Source organism: Liolophura sinensis, chromosome 6 (assembly GCF_032854445.1).
Source record: "Liolophura sinensis isolate JHLJ2023 chromosome 6, CUHK_Ljap_v2, whole genome shotgun sequence".
NCBI classification, from domain to species: Eukaryota; Metazoa; Mollusca; class Polyplacophora; order Chitonida; family Chitonidae; genus Liolophura; species Liolophura sinensis.
Genome location: NC_088300.1, coordinates 42,244,398 through 42,271,600, shown reverse-complemented (window position 1 = coordinate 42,271,600; position 27,203 = coordinate 42,244,398). Strand labels below are relative to the sequence as shown.

Sequence of the window (27,203 nt, the reverse complement as noted above, 5' to 3'; positions counted from 1 at the left end):
ATTGGTTAGTGGCAGTATGAAGCGCTTACGGTTCGAAAACCTGGAATGGGTAACATGAAAGAATTACGAGTTACGCCCCTTTAGGAGTGTAGCTCTTTATGTGCAACGTAACAACGGCGGCAGAATGACAGTGATCGAGACGTAGCTGTTCGAGGAATTTGTTGTGTTATCTAATGTCGCAAAGCTGGACTATTGTTGTCTTTTGTATTTTTAGTTTTGTTTAATCAGTAACTTTCAAGATGATGCAAATTACGGATTTCCAAAGTAAGTATGAACCTTTCCACATCATGCTGATGACGTGGGTGAAAATCAGAATGATGATCGCTACAACAACAACATGCTGTAATACTTTCAAAAGGGACACATGCTTTTAGACTTAGGCTAGACAAATCTATCTAACTAATGAATTTTTCACATTATTTCAGAGTTAAAGAAAAATTCTGTCAAATTCTAATTTGGAAGAGAAAACAAAGATATTCGAGACCACGGACCTCAGCCAAATGTAGTCTGAACGAGCCAAATAGCGGTTTCAAGTTGTGCATAATTGCGCAGGAGCAGAACGCGTCATACGATAGATAAATAAAAGCACATGGTCCTTCATGTGCATCTATTGTTGTCTGGATTGTTAGTCTACCAGCGATGGAATTTTGGTCATGCACTGTCTAAACAACTGTCTGGCTTTGTAGAACGGGTAACAGTGACAGCAGATATTGTGATAAGTCATAGCGCACCCTGCAGTTATGGTCAGAAGTTGATCTACGTAGAACGGTTAAACTTTCAGTCAATGTACCTAACATTAAATTACTAAATTTGTTTGCATTTTTCACCTACATTCCCTGGAAGGAATGTCAAGGACCAGTAGTCAATAAAAGGGCACTGTTTCATCGACAGACTGATAAATTTTGTTCACAAAAAGTATGTAATGTCTAGAAATAATAGGCCAATTTTAACCCACTGAAGCAGGGTACAGTATAACTCTTCAGACCTAAATTTTTCACCCTCATTAATCATGCTAATCTGCAGGAGATTGGATTTGAATCCAGGGCCAAATTAAAATTCTTTCGTCTGATTCAAATAGATGTTATTTTTTTTGTCTTATTCTTTCAGAAATTGGCGTGGGCCTGGCAGGGTTTGGTGTGTCTTTCCTTATCATGGGAATTATTTTTTTCTTTGATAAGGGACTTCTAGCTATAGGCAATGTAAGTCATTCATTCAAATATTTTATGCTACAAATTCAATATCTTTGAAAGTATCAGTAATAGTTGTACATATTTTATGAAGTTATTTTGTTGATGTTATTTTGAACTGGGATTTGTTGATGATTGCCACGTTGTAGTTATGAGACTGCCTTAACTGGCAGAAGTCCAGTAACCCTTGGCCATAGAGGTCAAAAGTTCTAATCCTTCTCTCTTTCTAGTCTCTCCTTGACACTTCAAAGGGTTCATGAAATATCTTGCTTTTTATTTCTTAACATGCACTTTAGGATGTGCCCTAATATAATAGCGCAAAAATGATTCGGGGTGTGGGGGAGGGTGTGTGTCTTAAGTATGAGTTTGAGCTACAGCATTCCTAAGGCTCCAGTGTTTCAGTGTCGAGAGTAGGATATTATATAGGAACCAGCTTTGAAGTGTGTTGTGACATCAACTGTGATATCTGTCAAAACAACTCTTACAAGCATAACCATAATTTTTCTCATAACCGTAGTTCTCTTCATGAATCCTTTAAGTCAGGAGGTTTGTCAGGTACTAGGTCAGACATTATGGTTTCTCGCTGGTTTGTGAGACTCTTGTCTTCTAAATCAGATATTTTTGAGTACAGAGTAAAGCATCTATCAGCTCAATAAATGTATAAATCTGATACGAGCTGTGTTATCGTTCATATCGTTGTCATTCTTTTTCCTTGCAGATCCTGTTTGTAAGTGGGCTGGCATTTGTTATAGGACTTGAACGGACATTTAGATTTTTCTTCCAAAGACACAAAGTGAAGGCTACAGGATTTTTTATTGGAGGAATATTTATTGTTTTGATAGGCTGGCCAGTCATTGGCATGTGTTTGGAAATGTATGGATTCTTTCTTCTGTTTAGGTGAGTCTTAAAGTTTTGGTGCATTATTTGTGATTTTGATATTGTTTGTGTTAAACCTCTTCTGAATAAGAATTATTTTGTGGTTATACTGGACATACCGTTTTAATCTCTTTTCTTGAAGTTTCATGTATGTATGTGTTAGTAATGACGAAAATTAAAAGTAACTGCTATTTAAAAAAAGAGTCTTTGCATTCTGTGATGCGATTCTTAATGTAATGTAAAATTGATCTTGTTCTTTGCTTTGCCAGTGGTTTCTTCCCAGTGGCTGTGAATTTTCTGAGAAGAGTTCCTGTAGTAGGCAGTCTGTTGAATTTACCTGGGATACGCTCAGTAAGAAATTTGTGTATTTTTTGGCATACTGTGTATACAAATGTACTTTTTTGCAATATTTGCAGGTTAGCAGGTTAAGGGTAAAGCATACGTACATATCAAACATCTCCAATACGTCATTTATGAAAACAGAGCCATCTTGTTAAATTTAGTGAACTGACAAAGTTTGTGAATTCCTTTATAAGTACAGGACATGTAACATCATGTATGAGTTATGGACAAGCCTGTTCTTATGCCAGTCAAGGATGCATATAATTTCCAGGCAGTTTGTAGACTTAACTGGTTTATTAAAATTTATGGCTACTCTGCATAGGTTGTGTTAGTAACTGTTTATATTTAGCCCTCTCCCTCACAGGGTTCATGCAGCCCAGGAAAATCCTTAAAAGTAATGGAATTTTAAATTAAACTTTCCAGCGTGGACAGAATTTAAACAGCGCTCAGTAATGATGTATTTTGGCAGAGATGTTCCACAGTTGTAAAATCTTAAGTTTATCGTTTGATAAGTAATTTCTGTATCATTACAGATTGCAGACCGAGTGGGAGAATCCAACTCAGTGGTTTAACTCCGTTCTCTTCTAGTACTTTTTATATTGATCATGAATATTACTTTGCGAATGTATGTGTCCTGGTGGCGAGAAAGTGAAAACCCAAGAAACAACATGATGCATGGAACAGTGGAACTGTATAAGTGCCTGATATGAGATCATGCCTGTTCCAAAGAAAATCACAGGCAAAGGAGTGGACAGGCCTATGCACTGTACTGCCTCACGGGCGACGGCCTATAGACTGTACTGCCTGTCAGGTCTATGCACTGTGCTACCAGACTGTTCACTGTACTGTGCGATAGGCCTATTCACTGTACTGCCTGTAGGCCGTCTAGTAATCGGCTGATGGATACATCTGACAAACACTGATAAAAACCTGATGTGATGGTAGGATGAATCCTGTGGCAGTGGTTTCGTGCGGCAGTGGAACCTTGTGATGTTTGATGCTGCCAAGCGTATGTCATGATATGCGTTTATTATATGGCAGTGATCGAACGAGATGAATGCTGTTGACTTTATTAATGCTGACATTATGAAAAGACATTTTCACATTCTGTATTATGCATCATGCTTTGTGGAGTCCATATTTATTGTTACTAAGAACTGTATAATAACCTGTTTTAAGAAAACAGATTTGTATTTTAAACCGCTGCATGTGATCAGAATCACTGTGTACTAAATATTCATCGTCACATCTTCACATAGAAGATGCGTATTATTCTATTTGCATATACAATACATATATGTACACAGCCAGTTTTTTGTATTGAGTATTGAAGCTTCTACTTTCACTGGTGTTATCACAGGGGCTTGGCTGACAAGCCTTTCAAACCCCACTACCATATGTCAGAGAAGTAATGACCTATTTCTCAGTAGTATGTAGATCGTGGCTGTCCCCAATGCTTTTACCCATGGTTTAGGGTACTGTCGTTCAACAAGGCTACTATCAGTTAGATGTGTTCAATGGACAATGTAGCCATGCTCATGAGTGCGTTCACACTAGTGTTTGAGTTTAATCTTAGGTTTAAGTCTAAGTCTGGAGGAATCTACACAGTGGCAGATAGATTGAGATACTAGTACTTGTGTCGTTAAATATTTTTATGTGGATTAGGTTGATATGGAATATATTGTATATGAGCATAGCACTAAATGATCATGAGGCTTTGACAGTTGATTCCAATATGATCTGGAGGACAGCAGTACTTGTGCTTGCACTTGTAATTTCCATGGAATAATTGTATATCTCCACTCTAAGGAGAGTTAGTAGCTCATGTGCTGTGAACAAAGATATTCTTTGCTGCTCTTACAACACTTGAGGATTCATTACATCATCAATTTATCAATATCAGTGAGAAGTAACGCAAATGTTTATTGGTAAATCTTGTTTGACGAATGCCCCAAGGTGTTTGAAATGGCATAGAAAACTTTGACACACATCTAGGTCATATAGAATTACGTGTAATCTGGACACGTTTCTATAAGCACAACGTAAATGAAATAAAATATAGGTACTAAAGTTAACGAAATTTATATGCAAATGCACCAAAACATTTAGTAAACATGAAATTTAAGTGAACCTTTTTCTCATGTGAGGGCTGTCGTTAAATGTCAGTATCGGAAACTTGAATGTAAGTTTTGGTAGTGGCTGGATTTCCTTTCAGAGAACGTAGTACAGAAGGCAATAGCAATGGGTCGTCGGTATATTTGGTCTTGTTATGCATGGGGTATATGTAGGCCTGCATGCTTAGAGCGGGCTTGGGAGGAAAGGTCAATTGTGGTTGGGTTGAAAAATATCCAGGTTTCCATCTTAAAAAAACAATAACAAATAATTCAGTTATTTCGAAAATGCAAACAGTCCTAAATGTCCACAGCCATTGTATTCTGACGTGCTTGGTAAATAAATAGATCAGCTTTTAGCCTGGAATTCTAACGAGACGATGAGATGCGTCATGGTCAATGTTAGACAAACCGGAACCAGGATTTCGCGTCACTCGTACTCCTTGTCCATATAACTAAGGCAGAGCAGGGTTTGGATGACGTCAACTGTAACCGCAGTCTTCTCGGGTTATAGAAATAAATCGCGCCTAATTTGATAAAACTGATAACATGGTGGCGCGTTTGATTTTCTCAATGCATTTTCCAGTTGCATTTTGGGGCGTTTTCTTGTATCACCCAGGTTATCTGGACACCGACGTGAACAAGAACCAGTTCAAAAAATAATAAAAATAAATGAATAAAAAGCCCCAAAACATTGAAAAACATAGGCCCATCCAGGTACATGATATGAACCCAACTCATTTGTGAATAGTGTCATGATTCATCTATCTAATAAACAGTACAATGTGCATAATCAGTGTCTGTTCACTGTCTGGACCAACAGCCAAAACGTATATACTAGTAACACGTTAGTTATGTGTAGTTTTGGACATTTCTCTCGTATTCAGATTTCTCCTAGCCATTTTTGAACAGTACCTACATGTGTACTTAGACCTAGGTTATTGCCACACATCTGGGTCCAGTTGTTCAAGAGCCCGGTTTCCTCCCACCATAAAGCTGGTCGCCGTCGTATAAGTGAAATATTCTTGAATACGGCGTCAAACACCAATCAAATCAAATAACAAAAGTGTATTAGCAGTTTAGCTTGGTATTAACTTAAGTCTGAACTAAAGTGTCATTAAATTTTTATTAGGCCACGACTGGTATTAATATTTAAGCTTAACTTCTGATACACTTTTGAACAACTGGGCGCAGAGTTGTAATTGTTTCACGTATTAATATATACCCCAGTTGAACTTTGAAAGTGCCATGTCGGATCGATCAAACAGTTCCTTTTCTCCATTTAATAAAAACTTTTTGACGCAGATTGATGAGAGTGCAGGCCTACACGATACAGTCTATCATCGACCGTTGAATGTGTACATCACATAGTTATGTTTGAGTTATTGGACATAATTTATACGAGAAGGCCAAGCTTACGGTGGGGACAAAAACAATCCGCTCTAATCAAGTATTGTGCTCCGTTGGGAACTGCGACCTCGCACGTCAGGTGAGCGAAAATATTGTTTCTTTGACCAGAGATAATAGGAAAAATCGCAAACTAATGGCATCGGTGTCTAATTGGCTGACCATTGAGATCGCTTGTTCGAATCTGGCTTCCGTTGCTACTGCTTCGTTCAGGTCTGTAGGTCAGGAGGTTTGTCACAATTGAGAAAGTCGGTACAACGCATTGCTCTTGCGAAGACAGATTTGTAGATGGCAAAGGTGTCGGTTAGATGGCAAAGTTTATGAGGTATATTCCGGAGTTGTCCCCCCTTGACCTTGGTACGACCATCAATAGACATTTCTACAGAATTTTCTGCAGCCTTTCCTCGAGTGCCACGAAGAGCACAATCAAGAAACAAATCCGAAAGTACACACATGTACTCCTTGATATAAGCCAGTGTCTTGCATATTTTGACACTGTTAATTAACATTCAAATAGAACCGAAGCAGTTTACCCGATAGCGGGGGACAACTCAATTCAGAATTTGGATATTGAGTGCTTGGGGGTTTAACGTCGTACGACAACAATTTTTTCAGTCATATGACGACGAAGGAATCCTTAGGGTGCATGTACATGTAATGTGCCTCCTTGTTATTTAGTGCTGCTTCAATGAGACGACTTACCGAGGGCAAGTAAGCCGCCCCGCCCGAGCCATTATACTGATACGGGTCAACCAGTCGTTGCACTATCCCCTTCATGCTGAACGCCAAGCGAGGAAGTTACGGTCTTGGATGTGAGTCGATCAAGGATTGATCCTGGATCTACCGGTCCCGAAGCGGACGCTCTGTGCTATCCAGGCCGGTCCGAATTTGGATAGAACAAAATAACGCTACTAAAATGTTTCACGCAACCAGCATCGAGTGACTCATTCTATCCTCCATTATCGCCACGATATGGCTGAAAGATTGCCGATGTGACGTTAAGCCATAATCATTTATTCGTTCTACACTCCATTAAGTTAAGTAGACCGATGTTGTTACAATAGATGAGTGCATTAGCGTTTTATTCATTTCCTCTTGCACCTGCCGATAATATATTACACAATTCTATATTTACTAGGACAACAGGCGCCATGTGGGATGAGTTCCCGCCGTGCTCCGTTACGTACACGTGCCTAACTGGCACCCAGTCAGTCGAAGGCTGAACAAGAGAAGTATTGAAAGCTCACAAGACCACGTCAACGGCCCCTGTAGACATTCTAGTGCGAAATTTTAGGTTTCCTCGAGCATTAAATTATGAAGTTTCAGTTGTTTAATTTCAACCAAGCAGTCAATTTGTGTCATCGGATTCGATCATAACATAATTGTTTTCTCTATTTCATACTTGATGCTTTTTGATGACACAATCCATAGGTGTTTCCAGTCCACTTCGTGCAGGCGTTCACCTGCGGCACTACATTACACAGCCCGTTGTGCTGATTCGTTAAAACGCAAACTCTTTAAGAAATAATTCTACAACAAATGCTGCGGTCCACACGTAGGCCTGTATCTTTGTATCACTGCCTGAATAATAAGAAGACAGGCCCACGAAGTCACAAACAACAAAATCAAAAACATAAGACAAAAAAATGCTGTGCACAGAATTTAATTAAAAAAACAATCCACACCGATGCTTCACAGAGAGACAGATGATAGGTGTCTCTGTAGAGTAGATGAAGTACTTGATCTACTTGAGATAGAGATGTTTCCTGGGTCAGCACTGATCGTAAGCTGCACGATGGTCCATCCTCACATTGTTTACTTTTCAACGACAGGTCATGTACGTGATGCATTTTGTACATACTTTTGTTTGTAATTTGTTTTTTTTTTTCATATATATAATTTTTTTATTTATAAGGAATAAGGGATTGAAAGCATGAGATGATTTCCATGTTATACCAAACGCTTGACTTTCTGTACGTATATAGAGTTGAAACTGCACAGGCTATTGATTCCAGATCAAGAGCTTTTTGAGATTTTGAGTCCGGATATGTCGAGCTTACTTGTAATTCTGAATTCTGTTGAAGAGTTCAAAGAGTAGAATGATAGGAATGAGGAAGGAGAGAGAAAGAGTTCCCGGTTGGAGGATCTAGACAGATGGGTTCTCCGCGGGTGAGGTTGTGGAACGGGGGCCACAGCCTTGGGAGGTGAACCCTACGAGGCCAACACTGACTCACTACTGCGTAAGTAAAAAGGCTCGCTGAAGCATGGGTGTCTGGTGAACGGTGTCCAGCTACGTGGATAAGAGTTCACCCTTCGTTTTCTGCACACCACAACAGACACCTTCCTCAGCTGACTAGGCTTGATCTTGAATAGCTAAATGGAATGGTGTTCACGTTTTGGCCCAATAGACTTCAATGATTCCGAAGGTCTGAGGCTGGATAGGAAAATGTCCTAGAGCGTCACCCACTGCGCCATGATCCGCGGGACACCTCTCGACCACCAGTAGCCTCCTCTCCGAAATGTTCACGCTAGTAGCTAGACACAAGGGCAAAACCAGATCAACGTTACACGATAGGGCTTCGAGGCAGCACGAAGGCTCGAGGATCCCCCGCATAAACTCAGGCTAGAACTCACAGGGAATTCTAACGACTGGAGATTTCGGGGAGAACCTTTTCTTTCCACGGACTCCTCGGAGCAACAAACGTATCGCCAAACTAAGGAGATAGGGTCATGGAGTAGTGGGTGACAACTAATCACAGTACATTTTCTTTTTTCTTCGCTCTTGGAGTAGCCTCCCTTGGCTGTGACCTTACGCCGCCAATTCTTCCTCTCCTAATTTACCCTTAATAAGGGATACGAATCTTTGGTAATCTACTTTTCCTCCCTCCAGGGGAATTTCCTTCCACGTCTGTTTGATCTGTAAATAATAAACACGCGTAGTTTTAAGAACGATGGTTCCATTACCTTCAGAGAATAGCAATAGAAACAAGTTCAGCTAACAAAACAAGGATTGTCCTTTCATAAGGACTACCACTTTGCTGAGTTCCAAACTATTGACGAGTTTTCAGAATGTGCACGAAGGGAGCCTGTCTAAAACACAGAAGCCAGTAACTGACAGGAATGGGGAAAACCGTCACAGGAATGGGGAAAACCGTCACCCAAGCACCTGGAAATTATGCGATCATTACGACCACTGGGAGGGGGGGGGGGGGGGGACGGTTGAAGGGATACAGTGGACACAAATACTTACCTCATCTTTCCCAAAGTTATCACCCATATTCTCTAGCAAGTCTTTAAGGCTGAAAGTAGAAAGCATAAATGTGATATGCTTTTCATGCTAGCGGAATTCAGGTATTGAATCTTTCAAAGGTGATCTGGAAATACAGGTGTTAAAGTTTACAATTTTCTGTAGCTTTATACTCACTATTCTTCTGGGATGAATCCTTTTCCCTCCTTGTCAAACATAGCAAAGGCGTTCCTGAGTGCGTCTTCCGGGTCCATTCCTGTGAAAAGTGAAAAAAACCTCATACAAACACCAACAAAGGTCTTGTAGCCATGTATAACACGTGCGCACGTCATTACAACCTAATAAACTCTTGTGCAAATCGTGCACAAATAGACACAAACCTGATACGTTTGTATTAAGACATATGATCTTGCACAAAAACGTCAATAAACTACAAAAAAAATTTGTGTCTAATTACAAGAGGCTGAATTTCACCTGTTACGTGTGACCATTTGCCAACTATCAAACTGTTGTCGCAGCGCAGGGCTGTGTTTCCATGCTGGAATCTTTTATGTCATAAAAGTCTTGTTCAAAAGTATAGTCTGTCTATTCTAGCAAAGTCTTACAAGGCTCTGTATAAATTATTAACATACACCCACAGGATCTTAGGTTGTCAACTTGAACTCCACAAAATTCGTTCATCGAATTTCGATCTTTAATTTGCACTTGCGGCCAAGATTATGTCTTGGTGCACGGAACCTAGCTTAATCTGGATTCCTGTTCATCGATGTGTATCGTTGACTGTGTCAACAAATTCCGTGAGGTCGTTTCATCTCCAGTTGTAAATGGCCTAATTACAAACATGGCAAAGGTGTCACGGCTTTGAGACGAATCAGTTTGCTGTGTAATTTGAATGGTCGAAGGACTGGTTCCAAAATAAGACTGCAACTATTGGTCTTCACACGCCACACATTTATCCAGCTTCTTTGAATATAAGGTTGAAAATGCTATTGCGGGGCATTTAGGTGCAAAAAAATGACATTTATGTACTAGTTAGGTATTTTACGCCATGGGACTGGGTTGTATGGCGCGACTGTACTGGCCAATGACATTTACAGAACCCATTAAAGAACTAGGCTCGTGACTCGTTGATGAACTATATTATGCTTATTTAAGTCTCCAACAGGAACGTGGAATCGCCATAGCAGAAAACATAAATGTGTAGGTATATCCTTACCGTGCAATTTCTCTCCCATCAGTGTGAGGAACATTGTGAAGTTGATTGGACCTGGTGCTTCTTTGATCATTTCATTAAGATCAGAGTCGGATGGTACACGGCCTGTAATACGCAGAGAGAACTCAAAACAGTCAAAACCAAAGCTCAGGTATATTATAACGGATTGAATTGATTGACTTGGATTGGTCAATAACATTGCAGTCGCTCGGTGTGCAGTATACAAGGAATCAGTATCTATACTGGACGTAATACACTTTAAAGCCAAAAATCAATGATAATGCATATTTCCGGATTAAAAAATCTAAGAAACTTGGAAAACACACCTCCAGCTGCATTGAACCAACACATGCACGAACACAAAAACAGGCCTCAGACTGCCTCCAAAAAAAAAATCACTCTCCCGTTTAGCCACAACCCGAAATTAGTTTTTGTGGAGGAAATGTGCGTGGTTATTCTGATATTAATGTTATGCCATTACAGTTTTGCACGAAATATTGACCTGAGAGAGAGCTTTTTACTCAGGTCATGACAGCTTTCTGCCTTTGTGTTCAAAGTTAAGTATTGTCTTATACAACCATAAGATTATACCGTGCGGGAACTGTTAATAGCTTCTCTGAACTTACCTAGTGAGTTATAGATTTCTCTAAGATCGTCCACGGATATGACACCGTCGCGATCCTGGTCGATCATGGTGAATGCCTGAAAACAGAACCATTTCAACCTAGATTTGTCTCCATAATTCGTGGTCAACGAAAAAACATGCTAGCCGTAGATCTAGGAAACTAACTGCCCTTATGTTGCCCTATAACAGCTCATGTGGAGTTTATGGTGCTCTTACTTAAGGGACTCGTTACTTAACTGCCATCACTAAGCAATTTTAGCCAAAAAAAAAAAGTAAAAGAAAACGAAAAAACAAACAAACAAAAAAACAACAAAACAAAACAAACAAAACAAAACCAGAAAGCCTTACTTTTCCTCATTTTCTTCATCGGTTCGTAAGATGCCTGTTGTGTTTCCAGTTACAACTGGCTCTAAACTTAACATTTAGCATAACATTAAAGGGAATATTTTTGAAAAATCTGGAAAACATTTATCCATAAAGTACAGTTCATGACAGCACACACGTGAAATGCTAACCATTGTATAGATTTTATGCCATTTATAGATATATAAACCACAACAATAATCGGTGCAGATGTTATAAGAATACAGTATATACGCTTATATGACAGCAGTTTTCATCTTTAGTCAGACAGAGACATACGTTAGTAATATACATAAAAGACAAAGACTTAACATAAAGATTAAAGACAGCCTGCGAAACAGCACATAAATTAACAAAAATAGCAAAGATAAATTAGACATCAGATATAGAAAAGAAACAAAATGACACAATAGGAAGTAATGATGACAATATTAACGGAACATCAGCATAATTCCCCGTCGATCATATGTGGCATGTTCAAACATGTGCATCAGCTTTTAATGTAGGCATCAATTTGCGAGCCGATGATATTGTAAACAGCACTGACGATGAACATCTAAGCTCATCCTAGCTAGCTGTTTCGGGGAAACACTTACCCACGATTTTTCTCAATACATTATTTATAATTTTCGGAAAATTTAAATGAAAACAAAAAAGATATGTCTATAGCATTATTCTCTCATTAATGTGTGGAAGAAAACATAAGAAAAACAAAATCGCGCTGCATATGTACGCCAAATAGTTTCGATGTCGATCTAAAACATGTTGTTGGACATGGGCCTATTGTAGACCTGTGTTAATGTGAATATGATGATCGCAGCCATAATTGTGCCAGTAGACAATAATTCTATGCGAAGACACGTGTTTCAACTGATAGTGTAAGAACTAAAGAGAACTGAATACAGACAGTGGGGACAGCGTAAGAGAAATAAAGATACGTGTTACTGTCGAGCGGACGTATAGTGTGTTAGAAGAGTAACGTTAGCACGTGTACGATGTAATCATGCTGTCAGGAATGTACATGTGTTAGCCAGGATTAGTTCTTCACCGAGCTAGGCAATCGCTCACGAAGAGCATGCGCTGTGGCCAGGGTTAGAGGTCATGTGACCTGCCACGTGATGTTAGTGGCCATTTGCAAACCTCTTTGAATTCCTGAATCTGGTCTTTTTTGAACTTGGCGAAAACGTTGGAGGTGGCACGCTGTGCGCGCTGATCTTCCTTGCCTGCCTTTTTGCTAGCCTGGAAGGGAAGAATGAAGTCAAGTTACATATCATGATGTGCTAGTGTTTTCCACTTAGCTGAAAACCATACCTCTTTCATTTCTTGCATCTGCTGTTTATTAAATTTGGCGAAGAGATTGGATCCGGGGCGCTTGGCCGTTTCCTTTTCGCCTGACTGCAATGTAACACATGACTTAGACTTTGACTACAAGAATCCCAAAGCACTGACTACAAACAGGATGAAGGGGAAATTAAGGGGATTGGGTGGGTGGATAGGGTCGCGATTAGGTTGTCTGTACTATATAAACATGTAGACCAGAACTTAAGTCACAATTTTAAGAATAATGAGAATACAAGTTATTTGAATGGTAAACACACTGCACATCAAATTCCTGAAAATGATGCGTTACTCGCCATCTGGAAAATTACATCCGGGGTAAAGGTTAAATGTTACCTCTATATATCGTAAAACACATAAACTACAAGGTAAAGCAATAATACATATCAATATGACTGGAAGATGTTAAGACACTTGATCGATATTAAAGTCATGGATATTCGATCAATTTTTTTAGACTGAGGGACCGCTTGATGCCGGTGTGTAGGTCTGTATAGGAGAGGAGGGGTCAAAGCCAAGGTCGTGAAAGGCCTGCATACCATGGCCTATACGTACAGGCACATACTAACTGTATTATCTGAGAATCTAAAAATACAAGGAACATATAAAATCCAAGAACACTAAACCGATTAAAATATAAAAGTTTGTCACAAAACCTTGATCAGAAATATAACAGCTGCCATGCGCTGACCTAATATTACAAAATGTCTACTTACCTCTTCCGCCATCTTGTTTCTGTAGATAACATGAAAGTAGAAAGAAAGGAATGCTTAAAGTCCATGTTTACCTTTTGTGTTCACTGACATTTCAGAGAAGTTATGTTTTCACTCAGACGGATTTCAAACAATTTCAAATGCTACATAATAAGTGGCATTGCGATGACCTCAGACATGAATAAGTGCTGTGGATGCTTTGTCCAACTTTCTGATAAAATCCAGACTTGTACCAGTACCTAAATGTAAGCACAAGATCGCCAGTAAAACATGCAACAATAGTATCCAAGTATCGTAAGGGAGAAGCTGCAGAGAAGGTACCCCCGGTAAACTGTATCCTATCAGGGTAACGATCCGACCCACCTTGGATATGTGCTGAGTTAGCAACTGCTGCCTACAGAGAGAGGTTGGGTTGTGTGAAGTTCTACCCCGCGATGTAAAGCTAGTATACAAAGTGGAGCAGCAGATGTATGGCAATGGTAAGAGAAGCTTGGAGACATGTGCACCATGTGTATTAGTGTGCCTATAAATAGAGACCCGGATACCTGATACTAAGCTACGGTAATTATCTGCCTCCCTCCTCAGCACAGCTTCTATCTACCTCATCAGCCCGTGCCACCGAATTCCGCTAACATACCTTCACTCTAACATCCCCAGCGCCCCCGTACGACTGCCACCAGCCGGTTACCCCCTAACCCCCTCCCACCCAGTGACGCCACGCCACCCCCCTTCTCATGTTTACGGTGGAGGCGCACTTCAATCCAGATCAGTGTCTGTGGCCCGGTCTCTGATTACGTATACTCATTGAGTTTACATAAAGAACACGCGATATTCCATAAGTAATGGCAATTTGGCTGCGAGCCTGCCCACCCCCTCATCATCTCTCTGCCATTTCCATTTCTATGGCTTGCACGAGCATACCACGAGTACACAAGATTTTTATTTCGTGGATTTATGAAATGTAATAGCCTATTTCCCGCGGAAAATCATTTATACTCGGAAAATCATTTATACTCGGAAAATCATTTATACTCAATTTCCTAACAGAAAAAGCCACTACCAACCTACTCGAACAAGATTACCAAATTGTTCCAGTGGTAGCTATAAGAAATGAAAATGATAAATGATAAATGCCGTTTTTATCCGTGAATGAGCCTCATTCTCATGGTATGATTTTTCATGGTATGATTTTTCATGGTATGATTTTTCATGGTATGACTGTTGGCAAGTGCGCCAAAATCGTCACGCGCTTGGATTATCATTCGATTTTGGTTGAAAACTGCAAATAGTATGAAGTAATAATGGCACTATCTGACGAATCGACAATACAAATGGGCGCTGTGTGAAAACGGATTAAACATTGTATAGAAGAGATCACATAGAGTGTAAGTGAAGTGCGCCCATCTATCACCTGTTTACATTTTTGTGCGATTCAGATTGCTGTAAAGGTTTCATGATATTTGTTAACATTACTTATTTATGCCATTCAGATATTTAGGTTTATTTAGGTCATTCAGATAAAACATTATCAATAAGGATTAAACAAATCTGGAACATGTCCAAAATCTTTTACAAAAATCATGGAGAATAATGAAATTTGGCGGAAAAAAGAAGAGCGGAAGATAAGATATACATGTAGCTTGATGCGCACCCTGCTGATGAGCGAAGCATGTGTGAATGTCAGAGGTCACGACCTACCCAGACTGCTCCAACATGCAGGAAACCCTTCTCTAGCCAAGCTATTTGTGGGGGATATTTAATGGCCACCAAGTTCCGTTAAATGACTTTAGAAATTTTATTCTTGACAAAGTTCAATAATCATTTTTCGAAAGTGAGCCCAACGCATATATAAGCCTCTCCTCGTCAAGTGAAGGCTGGAATAGAAGCTACATGTACGCCCTCAGTCTGGAGTACAAGGTTACTGCTATCTGTTACACTTAAAAATAACGAGTAAAAAATGTTGGCTCAAAACCCAAAATGTATTTTGCCGTCTCGTGATAGTGGTGTTCCTATGGTAACGTAACCCTGACTGTGTTGCTGATACAGCATCTTCGGTGCGTCTTACAAGATTCACAGTGTGGCTATTTTAATCACGAGCTATAATAAGTCCACACATGTCATCTTCAAAAACCTTTAGAGATGTCAAGCTTATACCGTGGATCCCTTTACATTTTCAAAAATAGGTAAAAAGAAAATCAAATTTCACCATATCTCCAAAACAGTATTAATCAACACTTTCGTCATGAAATATTCTGAAGCGACAAAGCAATCACCATACAGAAAAGTAACACTACAACCCAATAAGCACTCTCTTCGATATAATGTATTGATGAGCAGTCTAATATTACACAAAGAGTTGCACAAAGCTTGCATGAGTTCAGCAATCAGAGTTATTGGTCTGACATGAAATTAAGAACACTCACCTGTTTTTCTAGTTTAAGAAAAATCCTACACTAAACCTTCACCCAGCCCTGCTAGCGGCACAGCTTCACAAATCGGCTACTCGGAGAGCACTAGGGCCCTCGAAAGCTAAGACGTTCAGTTTATCACCGGCTGTGACGTCACGACTCTACCCCCATATCTGGAGCTATCCAAGGGCATGCCTCTCATCTTCTCATTGCAGTGGTCTCTCCCGTCAGAATTGCCGGACCCAGTCCGACCAGTTTCAGTCACTGACCCAAAGCCAGCATAACCCTGCCACAGTGCCCATTTATTGTAAAGCACTTGTATCATTCTATACGCCGTAATGTAAAAAAATAAGAAAAAAATGGTTGTGAAAAGAATACAATAAACTAAGTATGTCAAAGAATTCCAAGAAAAGAGTTTTTTTTTTCGCTGTTTTCTCATCGCAGGCATGGTTTCGAGGTTTTATCGCAGTTTTTCGTCTTCAAATTGAGTTCGGTTAACCGAAAATGGCACCACATAATAGAAGATTAAATGGTTTATTTATTCTCTTGGAAAGTCATTTGGTATCTTAGTCTCTCTTCAGTCGACTATACAGACAGCGAACAACGTCTTCGCTCTTGGCCCCTGGGTCACGTGACGGCAGTAGCAGCAGCTCACAGGCGCTGCATGGCCAAATACAGTCAACAGGAGTTCAGCTGCGGGCGCAAGGCCCAGCACCTAAAATTAGATTTCTGGGAAGCTGATGCGAAGACCTATTACAGATGATAATACTAGCGTTGTCACTCCTACAGCAGTTTCCTCTCGCTACTCTACGCTGTAGTCACTCTACACCTCCGAATTCTCGCGGGCATCACTGCGGACGGAAGTGCTTATTGGATATACACCATCAACACGTGTCGTCCATAACCACCCTGCTAATACCCTTCAGTTCTCATGATAGGAACAAAGCCATGAATGTTGAGGGGAATTTTTAGATTGAAACGACAGTCAAACCCCATGCCATGACATTGCTTATCCCACGCTTTGGGTAAAATTGAAAATGTTAACTTGGTCCGTCTGTTCGTCGATCTGTCTGTCTGTCTGTCTGTCTCGCTTCCCCCCCCCCCTGCAATGTTATACCAAATACTTTGAGATTTTGATACAGTTGTATGCCCAAGATTGAAAACAAGGCCAATCCCAGCATAACTTTTCTATTTTAAAAATAAATTCTGTATTCTCGAGGCATCGTTTTCTTTCTCTAACTGCTTCAAATATTGTCTGATTTGTAGAAAAGCTTATGTGTTTTCGTTTTGTAGCTCCTCGTATCATTTGGTTGTGATAGTTTCCCATAACTAAAATGCACAAATTCAATAACCATGTACATTATTTATTCCTAATGGATTTGATGGCCGATGCATGGTAGGGTTGTGTGGTTTTGAGGTTAAGAGGTAAATCGGTTTAAATGACCTGTTAATGTATTGAACACAACTCTTATGTTTCAGCTCAGTTCAAAGTTTGCATGATTGAATCATTTGAAAGTCTTGAATTTATTCAGTGTCTCTTTTTTAATTGGTTAATGCTGACTGACCAATGTAAATGTGTAAAAACTCTGTTTGACTTTCAAATGTTTGCTGTTAATGCAGCTTATGGTATGTACAGATTTTGTTTGCAAGGAAGGGCACTAGCTTTGTCAGTGGTGTACAAGATTTTATTGACAACATTTCCTATGCAAATAACAGCTTACCATAATACATATTAAATAAATGTATGTTTACAGGTGGGGGCCTCCGGGGCTCAGTTGGTTAGCGCGCTTGCGCCGCGTAATGACCTAGGGAGTTTCTCATCAATGCGGTCCGGTATTCAAGTCCAGCTCAGTGCTGGGCTTCCTCTCCAGCGGTATGTATGAAGGTCTGCAGCAACCTGCGGATGGTCGTGTGTTTCCCACGGGCTGTGCCCGGTTTCCTCCCACCATTATGCTGGTCGCTGTCATACAAGTGAAGTATTCTTGAGTTCGGCGTTAAACACCGATCAAATAAAAAAATAATAAATAAATACGTTTACAGGTTAAAATGTTTAAGCTGTATGGCTCGTTAGAAGTTTAAGATTTGATGCAGTATGTACTACATATACTAGGTTCGATAATTCTGTAGCAGAACCACTGCCATCTATTACAAGTGTGTAACAGTCACGAATAGTTATACATGTAGACAGATGTGTATACAGTTGGCGGTTCTGACTGGCAGCCTGGGTGTGGAGTGAACAAGAACTACCATAAATCTACCGTTAGTGCAAAACGGTGCACATGCAAACCTCTGGCTAGAGTTAAAGGATACCGCTCTCAGTTTACAAACACTTCTCTCTGAGCTCTTCTTACAAACGCCAGCTGTCATGTGCACAAGTACAAATTTGTTGCTGGTGAAATTGTTTAGCGCTAAGCGGCCGCGTGTGTTTTTGGGCATTAGCGGTTAATTTCATTAGATCTTAACAAGTCAGCCAGCCCCCGCGTACTGACCGTCGATTCCACCTTTACTTCGGTCTGATGCACCGTTATCTCCGAATGCACGGGAGATCTGCTGTACATACATATATGCCGGCTAACTACTTTTATTCATGCAAGCACACGAGCTATTTCTACCATTCTACCTGTTATAGTTGTTTTATTTCATGTAAGCATGGTATTTTGGTTTGATTAAAAGAGTTTCCAAGAGACATTCATATATCAGTTTGAGTATTTTGACTGATCTGAGCATATTAAACGATCTCTATCGATGTATTATATGTATACAACACACGCATTTTCAGTCAGTTTCAAAACAAAAGTGTTCTTTACTGTGACCAATAGTTGTGAAAACTTCAAGTTCGCACTGAGCCATGGCAACTTGGATAATCCTTCACTGAGACCTCAGCAAAGGTCAAGTGCTGGTTGATCTGGTGTCATCTAATACAAGGTGGCTGTAGTCAGAGTGTAGTGTCTTGTGTCGGTTGTGCTCCATCTAAAATGCATGACAGCACAAATAACAGAATGCATGAGGGATTGAAACCATTCTGCATGACATCGTCACTATATGATCGGCGTAATGTTGACAACAACAGAGCTTTAAAGAGGTGAAATAAGATAAGATAACTATTATTTGAATCAAAGCCCGATCTCTGGTAGACCCATACATTTGTGCTATATTTAGCAGAATATCTGTGTTACATTTAACAGAATAATCTGCTGCACCAATAGAATATATTGAATATAATAGAATAAGCATCACCCGGACAACAGACTTTCTGGTTTTTTTTTAAGATTAATTTTTTAAGATTATGGGGTTCTAAAATCCACTCAAATATCATATACATTGCGCTTGCTGCCTACATGCTCTTTTTCTCCTCTACTGGCTTTATCACTTACAGCTTGTCTGTGCACCAAAAATTATGTATGGTCTCAATGACTGTGGTCTCTTTTTCCAACTACAAACACTTGTGGATAGGGATCAAACCGACGACATTCAACTTACACGGAGGTTATTTGTTAGGTTACAACGCGACAGGAAAAGCTTTGTCAGTGTAATCGTGGAGCAACACTCCTGGTCATTCCTGCAAGATCTGTGGCGTTTGCACCTGCCACATCAGCTTACGGTACTACAAAAACTATTCCCTTCCGTTCCGAGCTCAAGGTTGCACTGCAGGTGAAGCAGTAAACATGAACTCGTTCATTTTTCTCCGACTGTATTCCATTGTTTTTAAGGTATAAATATAGCCTGTCTTGTTCGATTTGTTTCTACAAAGTTAATGCAAATTTAACATTTAGGTCATACCACCAAACCTGGCGGTCTCATTTTCGTTATATTTATGATGTTGCATCAATGAAGCACAATGCCGATGACACTAAACCGAACATCAATACTGGCCACATAATTAACACAGCTTAAACCAGTTTGAATGCTATAGACCCATCACATCCGGTCTGTAACTTATGATTGTGGTAATCGAAATTATACGAGTGGCCTGGATTTATACCACGTAAAAACTACGTGACTATCATTGTTATGAGTAACAAAGTAATGTAAACTCGTTCTCAAAACCAGGTATATTAACACATTGTTGAAATTAAATAAAGCGAGCAACACAAAATGATTCAGTTTTAACAATAATAGAGCAACAGCAGTTTACAAATGTGTATATGCAAAAGATAAAATCGAAGATATGCCTGACGGCTCATACCCCTTACAGAGCATGCGTCTCTCTCTCCCCTTCGCTTTACATCACTGCTACCAGTAGACAAGCTTGACATTTGGGGTCTGTGAGGCGCTTGTTTAAGCTTGTTTATGCTTAGCCTCATCACTTGTCTCCTCCCGCGGAACTGTTTAATCAGCATTCATCAATAAAACAGTCTCACGTTTTGGTTAGAATCATGTTGTACATACTTTAGATAACGAGAACGCATGTGTATAAAGTATTATTAAAGACAAAGGTTGAGACGGATTGTTTGTGTTTTCTGATATCACTTTCTGCCTCATCACCTTGACCACTGTGAGCTCGGCGTTGTTCAAGATATCTGTACAAAATTTGCTATTGTTCAGTGTTCGTATCTGGTAAATTCCATATACGATGGCACTGGTTTAATTGTGATCCCTTGTTTGCCACTTGGTCGGAAAACTATTGAATTTTTGGCTTAGAAACGAGTGCACGAACAAGATGACTGATTTGCATTATGTGCACTTATAAACCCACTCGTCATGACAAAAACAAATAAAAAAATGTATACATTGATTTTAATCAACTTGTGAGCCAAATTTCCACGTATAAAACTAATAATGCTTTGTGCTCGACCTTTTTCAGGAAACAGTCTTTAAATCCCTTTTTACGTTGACTCGTAAGGATTTCAGCTGAAATGGGTATAGTGGGGTGTAGGAGTGGGGAAGGAACACGCAGTGAAAGGCCTGAAACCCTTATATACAAACGTTAATAAGACATAATCCCCCTTTCCTGTTAATATGGAATAACGAAGCATTGAAAACATAATTAATTTAACCGTGTTAGCCAAGTACCCGATTTTGTCGATCATAAATGCAGTCATTTAGCCATTCGTGCGCTAGATTAAAACATAGAGCAAGCCAGGACTCGACCGTCATGGGCTGTATATAACCTCAACTGGTGTTATGGGGGGCCGTCTTTCATTTTACCTGAAGGTTTATGTATCAGACAGTATGGTAAGTAAACGATAGGTACATGCACTGAGTTTTGTTTGAACAAGAGCCCGTGTCATGAAACGCCATATTATTTATATATAGTCGCTTTATTAGCCTTTGATAACGTTCTTGACAACATATTTAGTGAATCTAAGCGTCAAGTTCGAGTTAATGAAGACTTGAGTCAGTTGGTTATATAGTAAATGCGCTAGACAGCTTTACAAAACACACTAGTAATGGCTGCTATGGCCAGAAAATCAATAACTTAATTCATTGAATTTACGGTAAAAATGTCAGTCAAGGTTTTCTGCGCATGGATACGAAAATGGTGTGGTTGTTGGCAAAACTAAACACAGCCCATGAAGTGCTCCAGCCAACCCTGTAGCAGATCCCTTGTTTTTTGCTTACATAAAATCTTACAACGCCGTCGTATAGCACGTTCATATAAGACTTTGATAATTTGCACATAAGGAATGGTTTACCAACAAAAGTATTCAGGGATACGCCTTCGTGTTAAATGTTGTGTCATTTTCCCACTTGCGAACTTACAATGTAATGTCTTGAGGAAATGCATGTGAAGACAGAAGCAGATACCTCGTGATAATCTGGATTCTCACTAAGATTAACAATCCCGTGTGTTCCACTTTAGCAAAACCTTAGCGAATCGGAAACCTCCAAGTCGGCACCGCCACTGACCAGCCTGATCGCAAAATTCACCACGAGACAGATTTACGAATTTCGAGAGGTAAGATTTACAAGCAACTTAGCAGAAATAGTTACGCAGGGATTTGGACAAAGTGTTTTATTTTCCATAGGTTGGCCTTGGTTGAAAGGCCAATCCATTATACTTTGGTAGAGTGTGAATTTGTATCAGGACCCAGAAAACTGAACACACTGTTAAGAGATATTGTCACCTGGGTGGAATTAATGGCGACAATGTATTTACTATATCCCTTGCAATAATCTGGTAATTGTGTGTCAGCCCACTGATAGGTCTGCCGATGAGCCAGGCCATGCACCTGGTTTGGCTTTGACTAGTAGACTTATTGTTCAATAATCCCACAGTTTGCGCCGGCACACGTTTTGATAACTAATCCTGTAACTTCCTTTCACCTACCTGTGTAGCAAGTCAGAGCGTATCAGGTAGTTGTCAAGTGGGTGAGAGAACAGGTTCTAATTGGATGTTTGATTTAATATAATAGGCCTTACCTTAACTTGGTAAGGCAGATAGGAACTTACTACCACATTAGTAGGTTTGTGTACTCCTACACTGCCAATCCAGAGTGTGTTCTGGTTGGAATTAAGTGGACTATCTCATGTAATTTAATCGCTTATATTGGATGTTTCGACCATTAGTAAATTGCACATAGTTATTATTAGGTCACAACACTGTCGTCTGGATTTATTTTTGTGATCATCAAGCCACATCCCTGCTAGCTCCCCACACAGCGATTTATGGATAGCAGCTCGGTGATAATATGACAGGAAAGCAGAGTAGTGTCCCTTGCTCTGTAGTGAACATTTGTACATTTTGCTGGAGTGGAGGTTGCACTCTCGGAATGACCTCGGAGTTGCATTTACAGCCCAGCTTTAATAAATGCGCACAACATCTTACGAAGAATTTAAGCAATTCATAATTTAACGCCTGAGGTGAGATGGTATTAAAACGCGGATTCCATGGGAAATTTCTAAATGTATATTTTGCATTTCTGAGCAGTATTTTTTCCCTTTTCCTTTGAAAGGCTTTTAACCTAATGGATCAGAACCGAGATGGATTTATTGACATGGAAGATTTAGAGGACATATACTCGTGTCTCGGTGAGTAGACGATGCTGATGGCGATCTGCTCGACCTTCTCGCACTACATATACACATCCACGGCTTCTTTAGGCGATACGACAGATTTCCGTTTTGAGTAAATAAATACATTTTCGTTCGGGTATAAACCATGCAAGGTGATATGGACCGTTTGGCACATTCAATATAATAGCGATCCATTGTGAAGTCCTGTAACCAGGTAACGTTGGCAACGCACCGTGATAGCAAGGCAAACCTGTCTCGCTACTTCACTTCCTTACACATTGAAAATCAGCAAACAGAAAGGAAACCTAAATGTATGGGAATAACGTAAATCATAGGCCGTGTGTAGTTAACTTAGCTTTGGCTTGAAGTAGATAAGCGGAATCAATGTGCCCAGGGATATTCGTACGGATAACAAGATTGTTCCATATTAGTCGTGAATTAGGCGGAATCTAATGGCAACTATGTCCCCCCCCCCCCCACACACACACACGGTCGCCTTCCTGGGTATGGTGTTATCTGTTATGTCGCTATGCAATAGGTTACATTATTATGAACGGCAAGGGTAACTGTCGCGGGATTGTGCCATGTACAGTTATAGTAACGGCCTTGTCTGGAAAGCAAACAAGGGTTACAGTGATGGTTCTGTAATGAATGATAAATGCTGCTCCAGCAGAGTTCTCAGCATGCTGTTGTTTTCTTCCTGTGTAGGTGAGATGCCCACAGAACGGGAGATAACCAGGATGTTAACCGAAGCACGTGGTGACCTTAACTTCACTGCCTTCCTCCGCATGATGGGGCAGAACGTATCCGGTCAGTCTGTGGCAAATCTTATACACCGCGGTCATACGCTACAGAACCTGGCATTTTTATGCTCCTGGCTCTGTGTTTATTATCCTCTGCGATGTTTAAATATGGGCCTCGATAATAAAAAAACCCATAAAGCAGTGAGCTTAATTTCATGACATATTTTCGATTAATAAATTCATTAGCTAACGCAATCTGCGTTTTGATGGCCATAGGTTTCTCCCGGGCTCTGTCCGGTGTCCTCCCACCATAATATTGGCCGCCGTCGTATAAGTGAAATACCCTCGAGTACGTCGTCAAATTCCAATCAAATACAATAAATAACATTTGCTTAAGGCTGGGACGACCTAGAGTTATTTCGTACTCAGATTGTTATTTTTGCCTGGACATCGTTGTCTATAAGTGAATAAAACTGTACAAGTTTGTGTTATTTACAATGCGATTGCAGCTGGTCACATAATCAAAGTGATTGCAACTGGTCACATAATCAAAGTGATTGCAATTGGTCACATAATCAAAGTGATTGCAACTGATCACATAATCAAAGTGATCGCAACTGGTCACGTAATGAAAGTGATTGTCGTGGGTTTCCTCCGGGATCTGTAAAATAAAATAATTCTTTATGTTAAGTATGGCGTTAATAGGCGGATCTAAGCTGTGAACTTATGTGGCTAACCTAATTCTTCCACGTTGGACAGGTTACGATCCCAGTGACAGAATACAGGAGGCATTCCAGATGTTTGACCCGGAGAATAGAGGTTACATTCCTGAAAAATAGTGAGCAACATCAAGTTATTCGGGAGTGAATGTGTCCGGTGGGGCGGGTGGGTGGGTGTGGGATGAAGATGGCTTCTGTTCATCAAGAAATATTCATTTATTTCATTGTGCTCAAACAAGTTTCACCTGTACAACGGGCATCAATTTTGTCTGACGTAGATTGACGAGTTATTGGCAAACGTGCGCATGTCATTTTGGTGGGAGACAAGCGATCTTCATGTACGGCCAACCAAACAGTGGCGCACTCTCTACTATTAATTGCCTCCAATTATATAATGGTCAACGGTGCCGTCTTGTGTTCATAAGGAATCATAGACATAACTGTGTTGAAATCAAGATGCTCTAGCAGACAGCCATCTTGACTGTGTGATTGTGACATTGAATGAAATGGTTTGTCGGGTAACTGACGAGATGTGGGGAATCCCGAATTCTGACCGTCTTAAGTAAGAATAAGTTAAGAATTCACGAATACTGCACGGAAAAAATATCCGTCCGGGGATTGCCTTGGAAGAAATGTGCATGGTGGAATTAACTTTCTTTTTACAACAGAATTTGAGAGCGAGTCAGTTGATTATTTGTAGAAGTGGTCTACAATGTTTCAATTTGCTGACATTGTGATGTTCAAGAATGAAAAAATATGTGCCCTCTGTTGTAGCAGACATACATGATTATTTGCTAAACTGGACACCACTGTTTCTTTCAGCTTGTTGGAGCTGTTACAAACGATGGGTGACAACCTGTCTACAGACGAGGTAGGGTTGCAGATTTTATTTAGAAACGCCGCATGAAATATCGGCGTTGTAATATCATTTACAGTGGAAAGTTGCCATGTATGATATTATCGTTATCATGCATTACATTTTCTGGATATAGCACAGATTGTAGTGCTGAAAAATAACCAAGACCACACCAGGCTTCGATTTATTTATTTATTTATTTGATTGGTGTTTTACGCCGAACTCAAGAATATTTCACTGATTCGACGGCGGCCAACAGTACGGTGACTGGAAACCGGGCAGAGCCCAAGGGAAACCAATGACCATCCGCAGGTTGCTGGCAGACCTTCCCACGTACGGCCGGAGAGGAAGCCAGCATGAGCTGGACTTGAACTCACAGCGACCGCATTGGTGAGAGGCTACTGTGAGGCTACTGTGCCACCTGAGTATATTCAGGCGGTAAGGAGTGGTGGGTATATTCATGTGGTAAGGGGTCGTGGTTATATTTGTGTGGTAAGAAGTCGTGAGTATATTCATGCGGTAAGGAGTCGTGAGTATATTCATTCTTTAGGGGTTATTTTCAAGTGGAAAGGAGTCGTGAGTATTTTCATGTGGTGATGAGTCGTGGTTATATCCATGCGGTGAGGAGTCGTTAGTGTATTCGTGCTATGAGGAGTTGTGATTATATTCATGCGATGAGGAGTCGTGCATGGGTATATTCATGGACTAAGGAGCGTGAGTATATCCATGCGGTGAGGTGTCGTTAGTGTATTCGTGCTGTGAGGAGTTGTGCATGGGTATATTCATGGACTAAGGAGTCGTGGGTGTATTCATGCGGTCATGAGTTGTGGATATAGCCATGTGGAAAGGAATCGTGACTATATTTATGCGTTAAAAAGTCGTGGGCATATACATGCGGTAAGGAGCCGTGGTTGGGTTCATGCGATAATGAGTCATGTGTATATTGATTCGGTAAGGAGTTGCGGGTAAGGAGCCAGGAGTCGAAAGGAGGAGTCATGGATATAGCCATGTGGTAAGGAGTTATGAGTTTATTCAAGAGGAAAGGAGTCGCGGGGATATTCATTCGCCATAGCCAACACTTTCACTTTTCAGGATGGAGGAAAGCGAGTTTAAACACAGCATAGTATAATTTTAGTGAGAGAGGAACATTTTCCAGAAACATATGTGTAGAGTGGGTTTCACTTTTCAGGATGGAGGAAAGCGAGTTTAAATGGCAACGTGCAGTCATCGATTTATTATCTCATCGGGTGATTTTGTTGGGATATTATTAGATTTGGGTCAAAGGTCCCTGTACTCGGTTGTGTAATGACAGTTGTGGTATTACATCCTGTAATGTATTATTTATAGGCCGAATTTAGGTTATTTTATATTGTATTACGATTTTGTATGTCTGTCTGTTCACATGTTTGTACTTCTGCTTCCAGTGCAGTTGTATTGCATGTAAAGTTTTAATTTTTGGTGGCTGTATCCATACACTCTACCTCTTTAACAGGGATGTCGATGTCTCGCGCCTCACATTGGTCCATTTCCTCGGGTGCCATGGTAACCAGATTTACAGCCCCCCCCCCCTCCCCAAATATCTGTTAAATAAATAGCTATGACTTCCTCTGTCAAAGCACCATCTGTTTTGTCTGTGCATTTTTAAGTTTTCGGTGGATACTGTCTGAGGTTGTCATTGTAACCCTGTTTCATTGTTTCCCTGTAGCTACTATACATATAGGAATATATTGTTCGAGTGTACATTGAGTCCACTTTGAAATAATAAAAGCATAAAGCCTGATAATTCACCTGCCCATAATAAATACAGATACTGTTATGATATTTTAGCAGCAGTAAGGTTTATATCTGAATGCGCTATGTGTTAACACCAGAGACAAATAACAGCTACATTGGAAATCTCTATCGATGTTTCAGATTCAGGAGACTTGGGAACAGATTCCAGTAAAAAATGGTAAAGTCGATTATAAAAGCTTTGTGTCTGTTCTGACCGGGGGTGATGGGGCGATGTAAACAGGCAGCGGCCCTCACTCTGCCAGCAGCGGCTTGCCCCGCGGGAGGATAATGTACCGGCTGTTTTGATTCCAGGACAGGAGAGCAA

At 40.3% G+C, this 27,203-nt stretch overlaps 2 protein-coding genes and 1 long non-coding RNA gene across 4 annotated transcripts; 2 read left to right on the top strand and 1 right to left on the bottom strand.

Annotated features, from left to right (window-relative positions):
- The first annotated feature begins 116 nt into the window (after positions 1-116).
- LOC135467802 (vesicle transport protein GOT1B-like) lies at positions 117-5,300 on the top strand. Its single transcript, XM_064745659.1, has 5 exons — positions 117-264; positions 1,108-1,199; positions 1,906-2,084; positions 2,333-2,414; positions 2,939-5,300. The coding sequence occupies exons 1-5, from the start codon at positions 240-242 to the stop codon at positions 2,975-2,977; spliced, it is 417 nt and encodes a 138-aa protein (XP_064601729.1). The 5' UTR covers positions 117-239; the 3' UTR covers positions 2,978-5,300.
- A 2,270-nt stretch (positions 5,301-7,570) lies between these two features.
- LOC135466469 (myosin regulatory light chain, smooth muscle-like) lies at positions 7,571-15,968 on the bottom strand. Of its 2 annotated transcripts, none has more exons than XM_064743960.1 (8): positions 15,846-15,968; positions 13,426-13,444; positions 12,683-12,766; positions 11,010-11,085; positions 10,387-10,488; positions 9,348-9,426; positions 9,174-9,222; positions 7,571-8,840 (listed from the first exon to the last, which is right to left on the bottom strand). In XM_064743960.1, exons 2-8 carry the CDS (start codon positions 13,435-13,437, stop codon positions 8,733-8,735), a joined length of 510 nt encoding a protein of 169 aa, XP_064600030.1. In that variant the 5' UTR covers positions 13,438-13,444; positions 15,846-15,968; the 3' UTR covers positions 7,571-8,732. The 2 variants fall into 2 exon arrangements, with proteins under 2 accessions (XP_064600030.1, XP_064600029.1); XM_064743959.1 differs by lacking the exon at positions 12,683-12,766 and adding an exon at positions 12,512-12,610 and having other exon boundaries at positions 15,846-15,964.
- Positions 15,969-21,419: 5,451 nt separating this feature from the next.
- Positions 21,420-24,343, top strand: LOC135466291 (uncharacterized). The gene is made up of 4 exons (XR_010444102.1): positions 21,420-21,729; positions 22,727-22,802; positions 23,496-23,597; positions 24,290-24,343. It is a non-coding gene; the product is annotated as an uncharacterized LOC135466291 (long non-coding RNA).
- Positions 24,344-27,203: the final 2,860 nt, after the last annotated feature.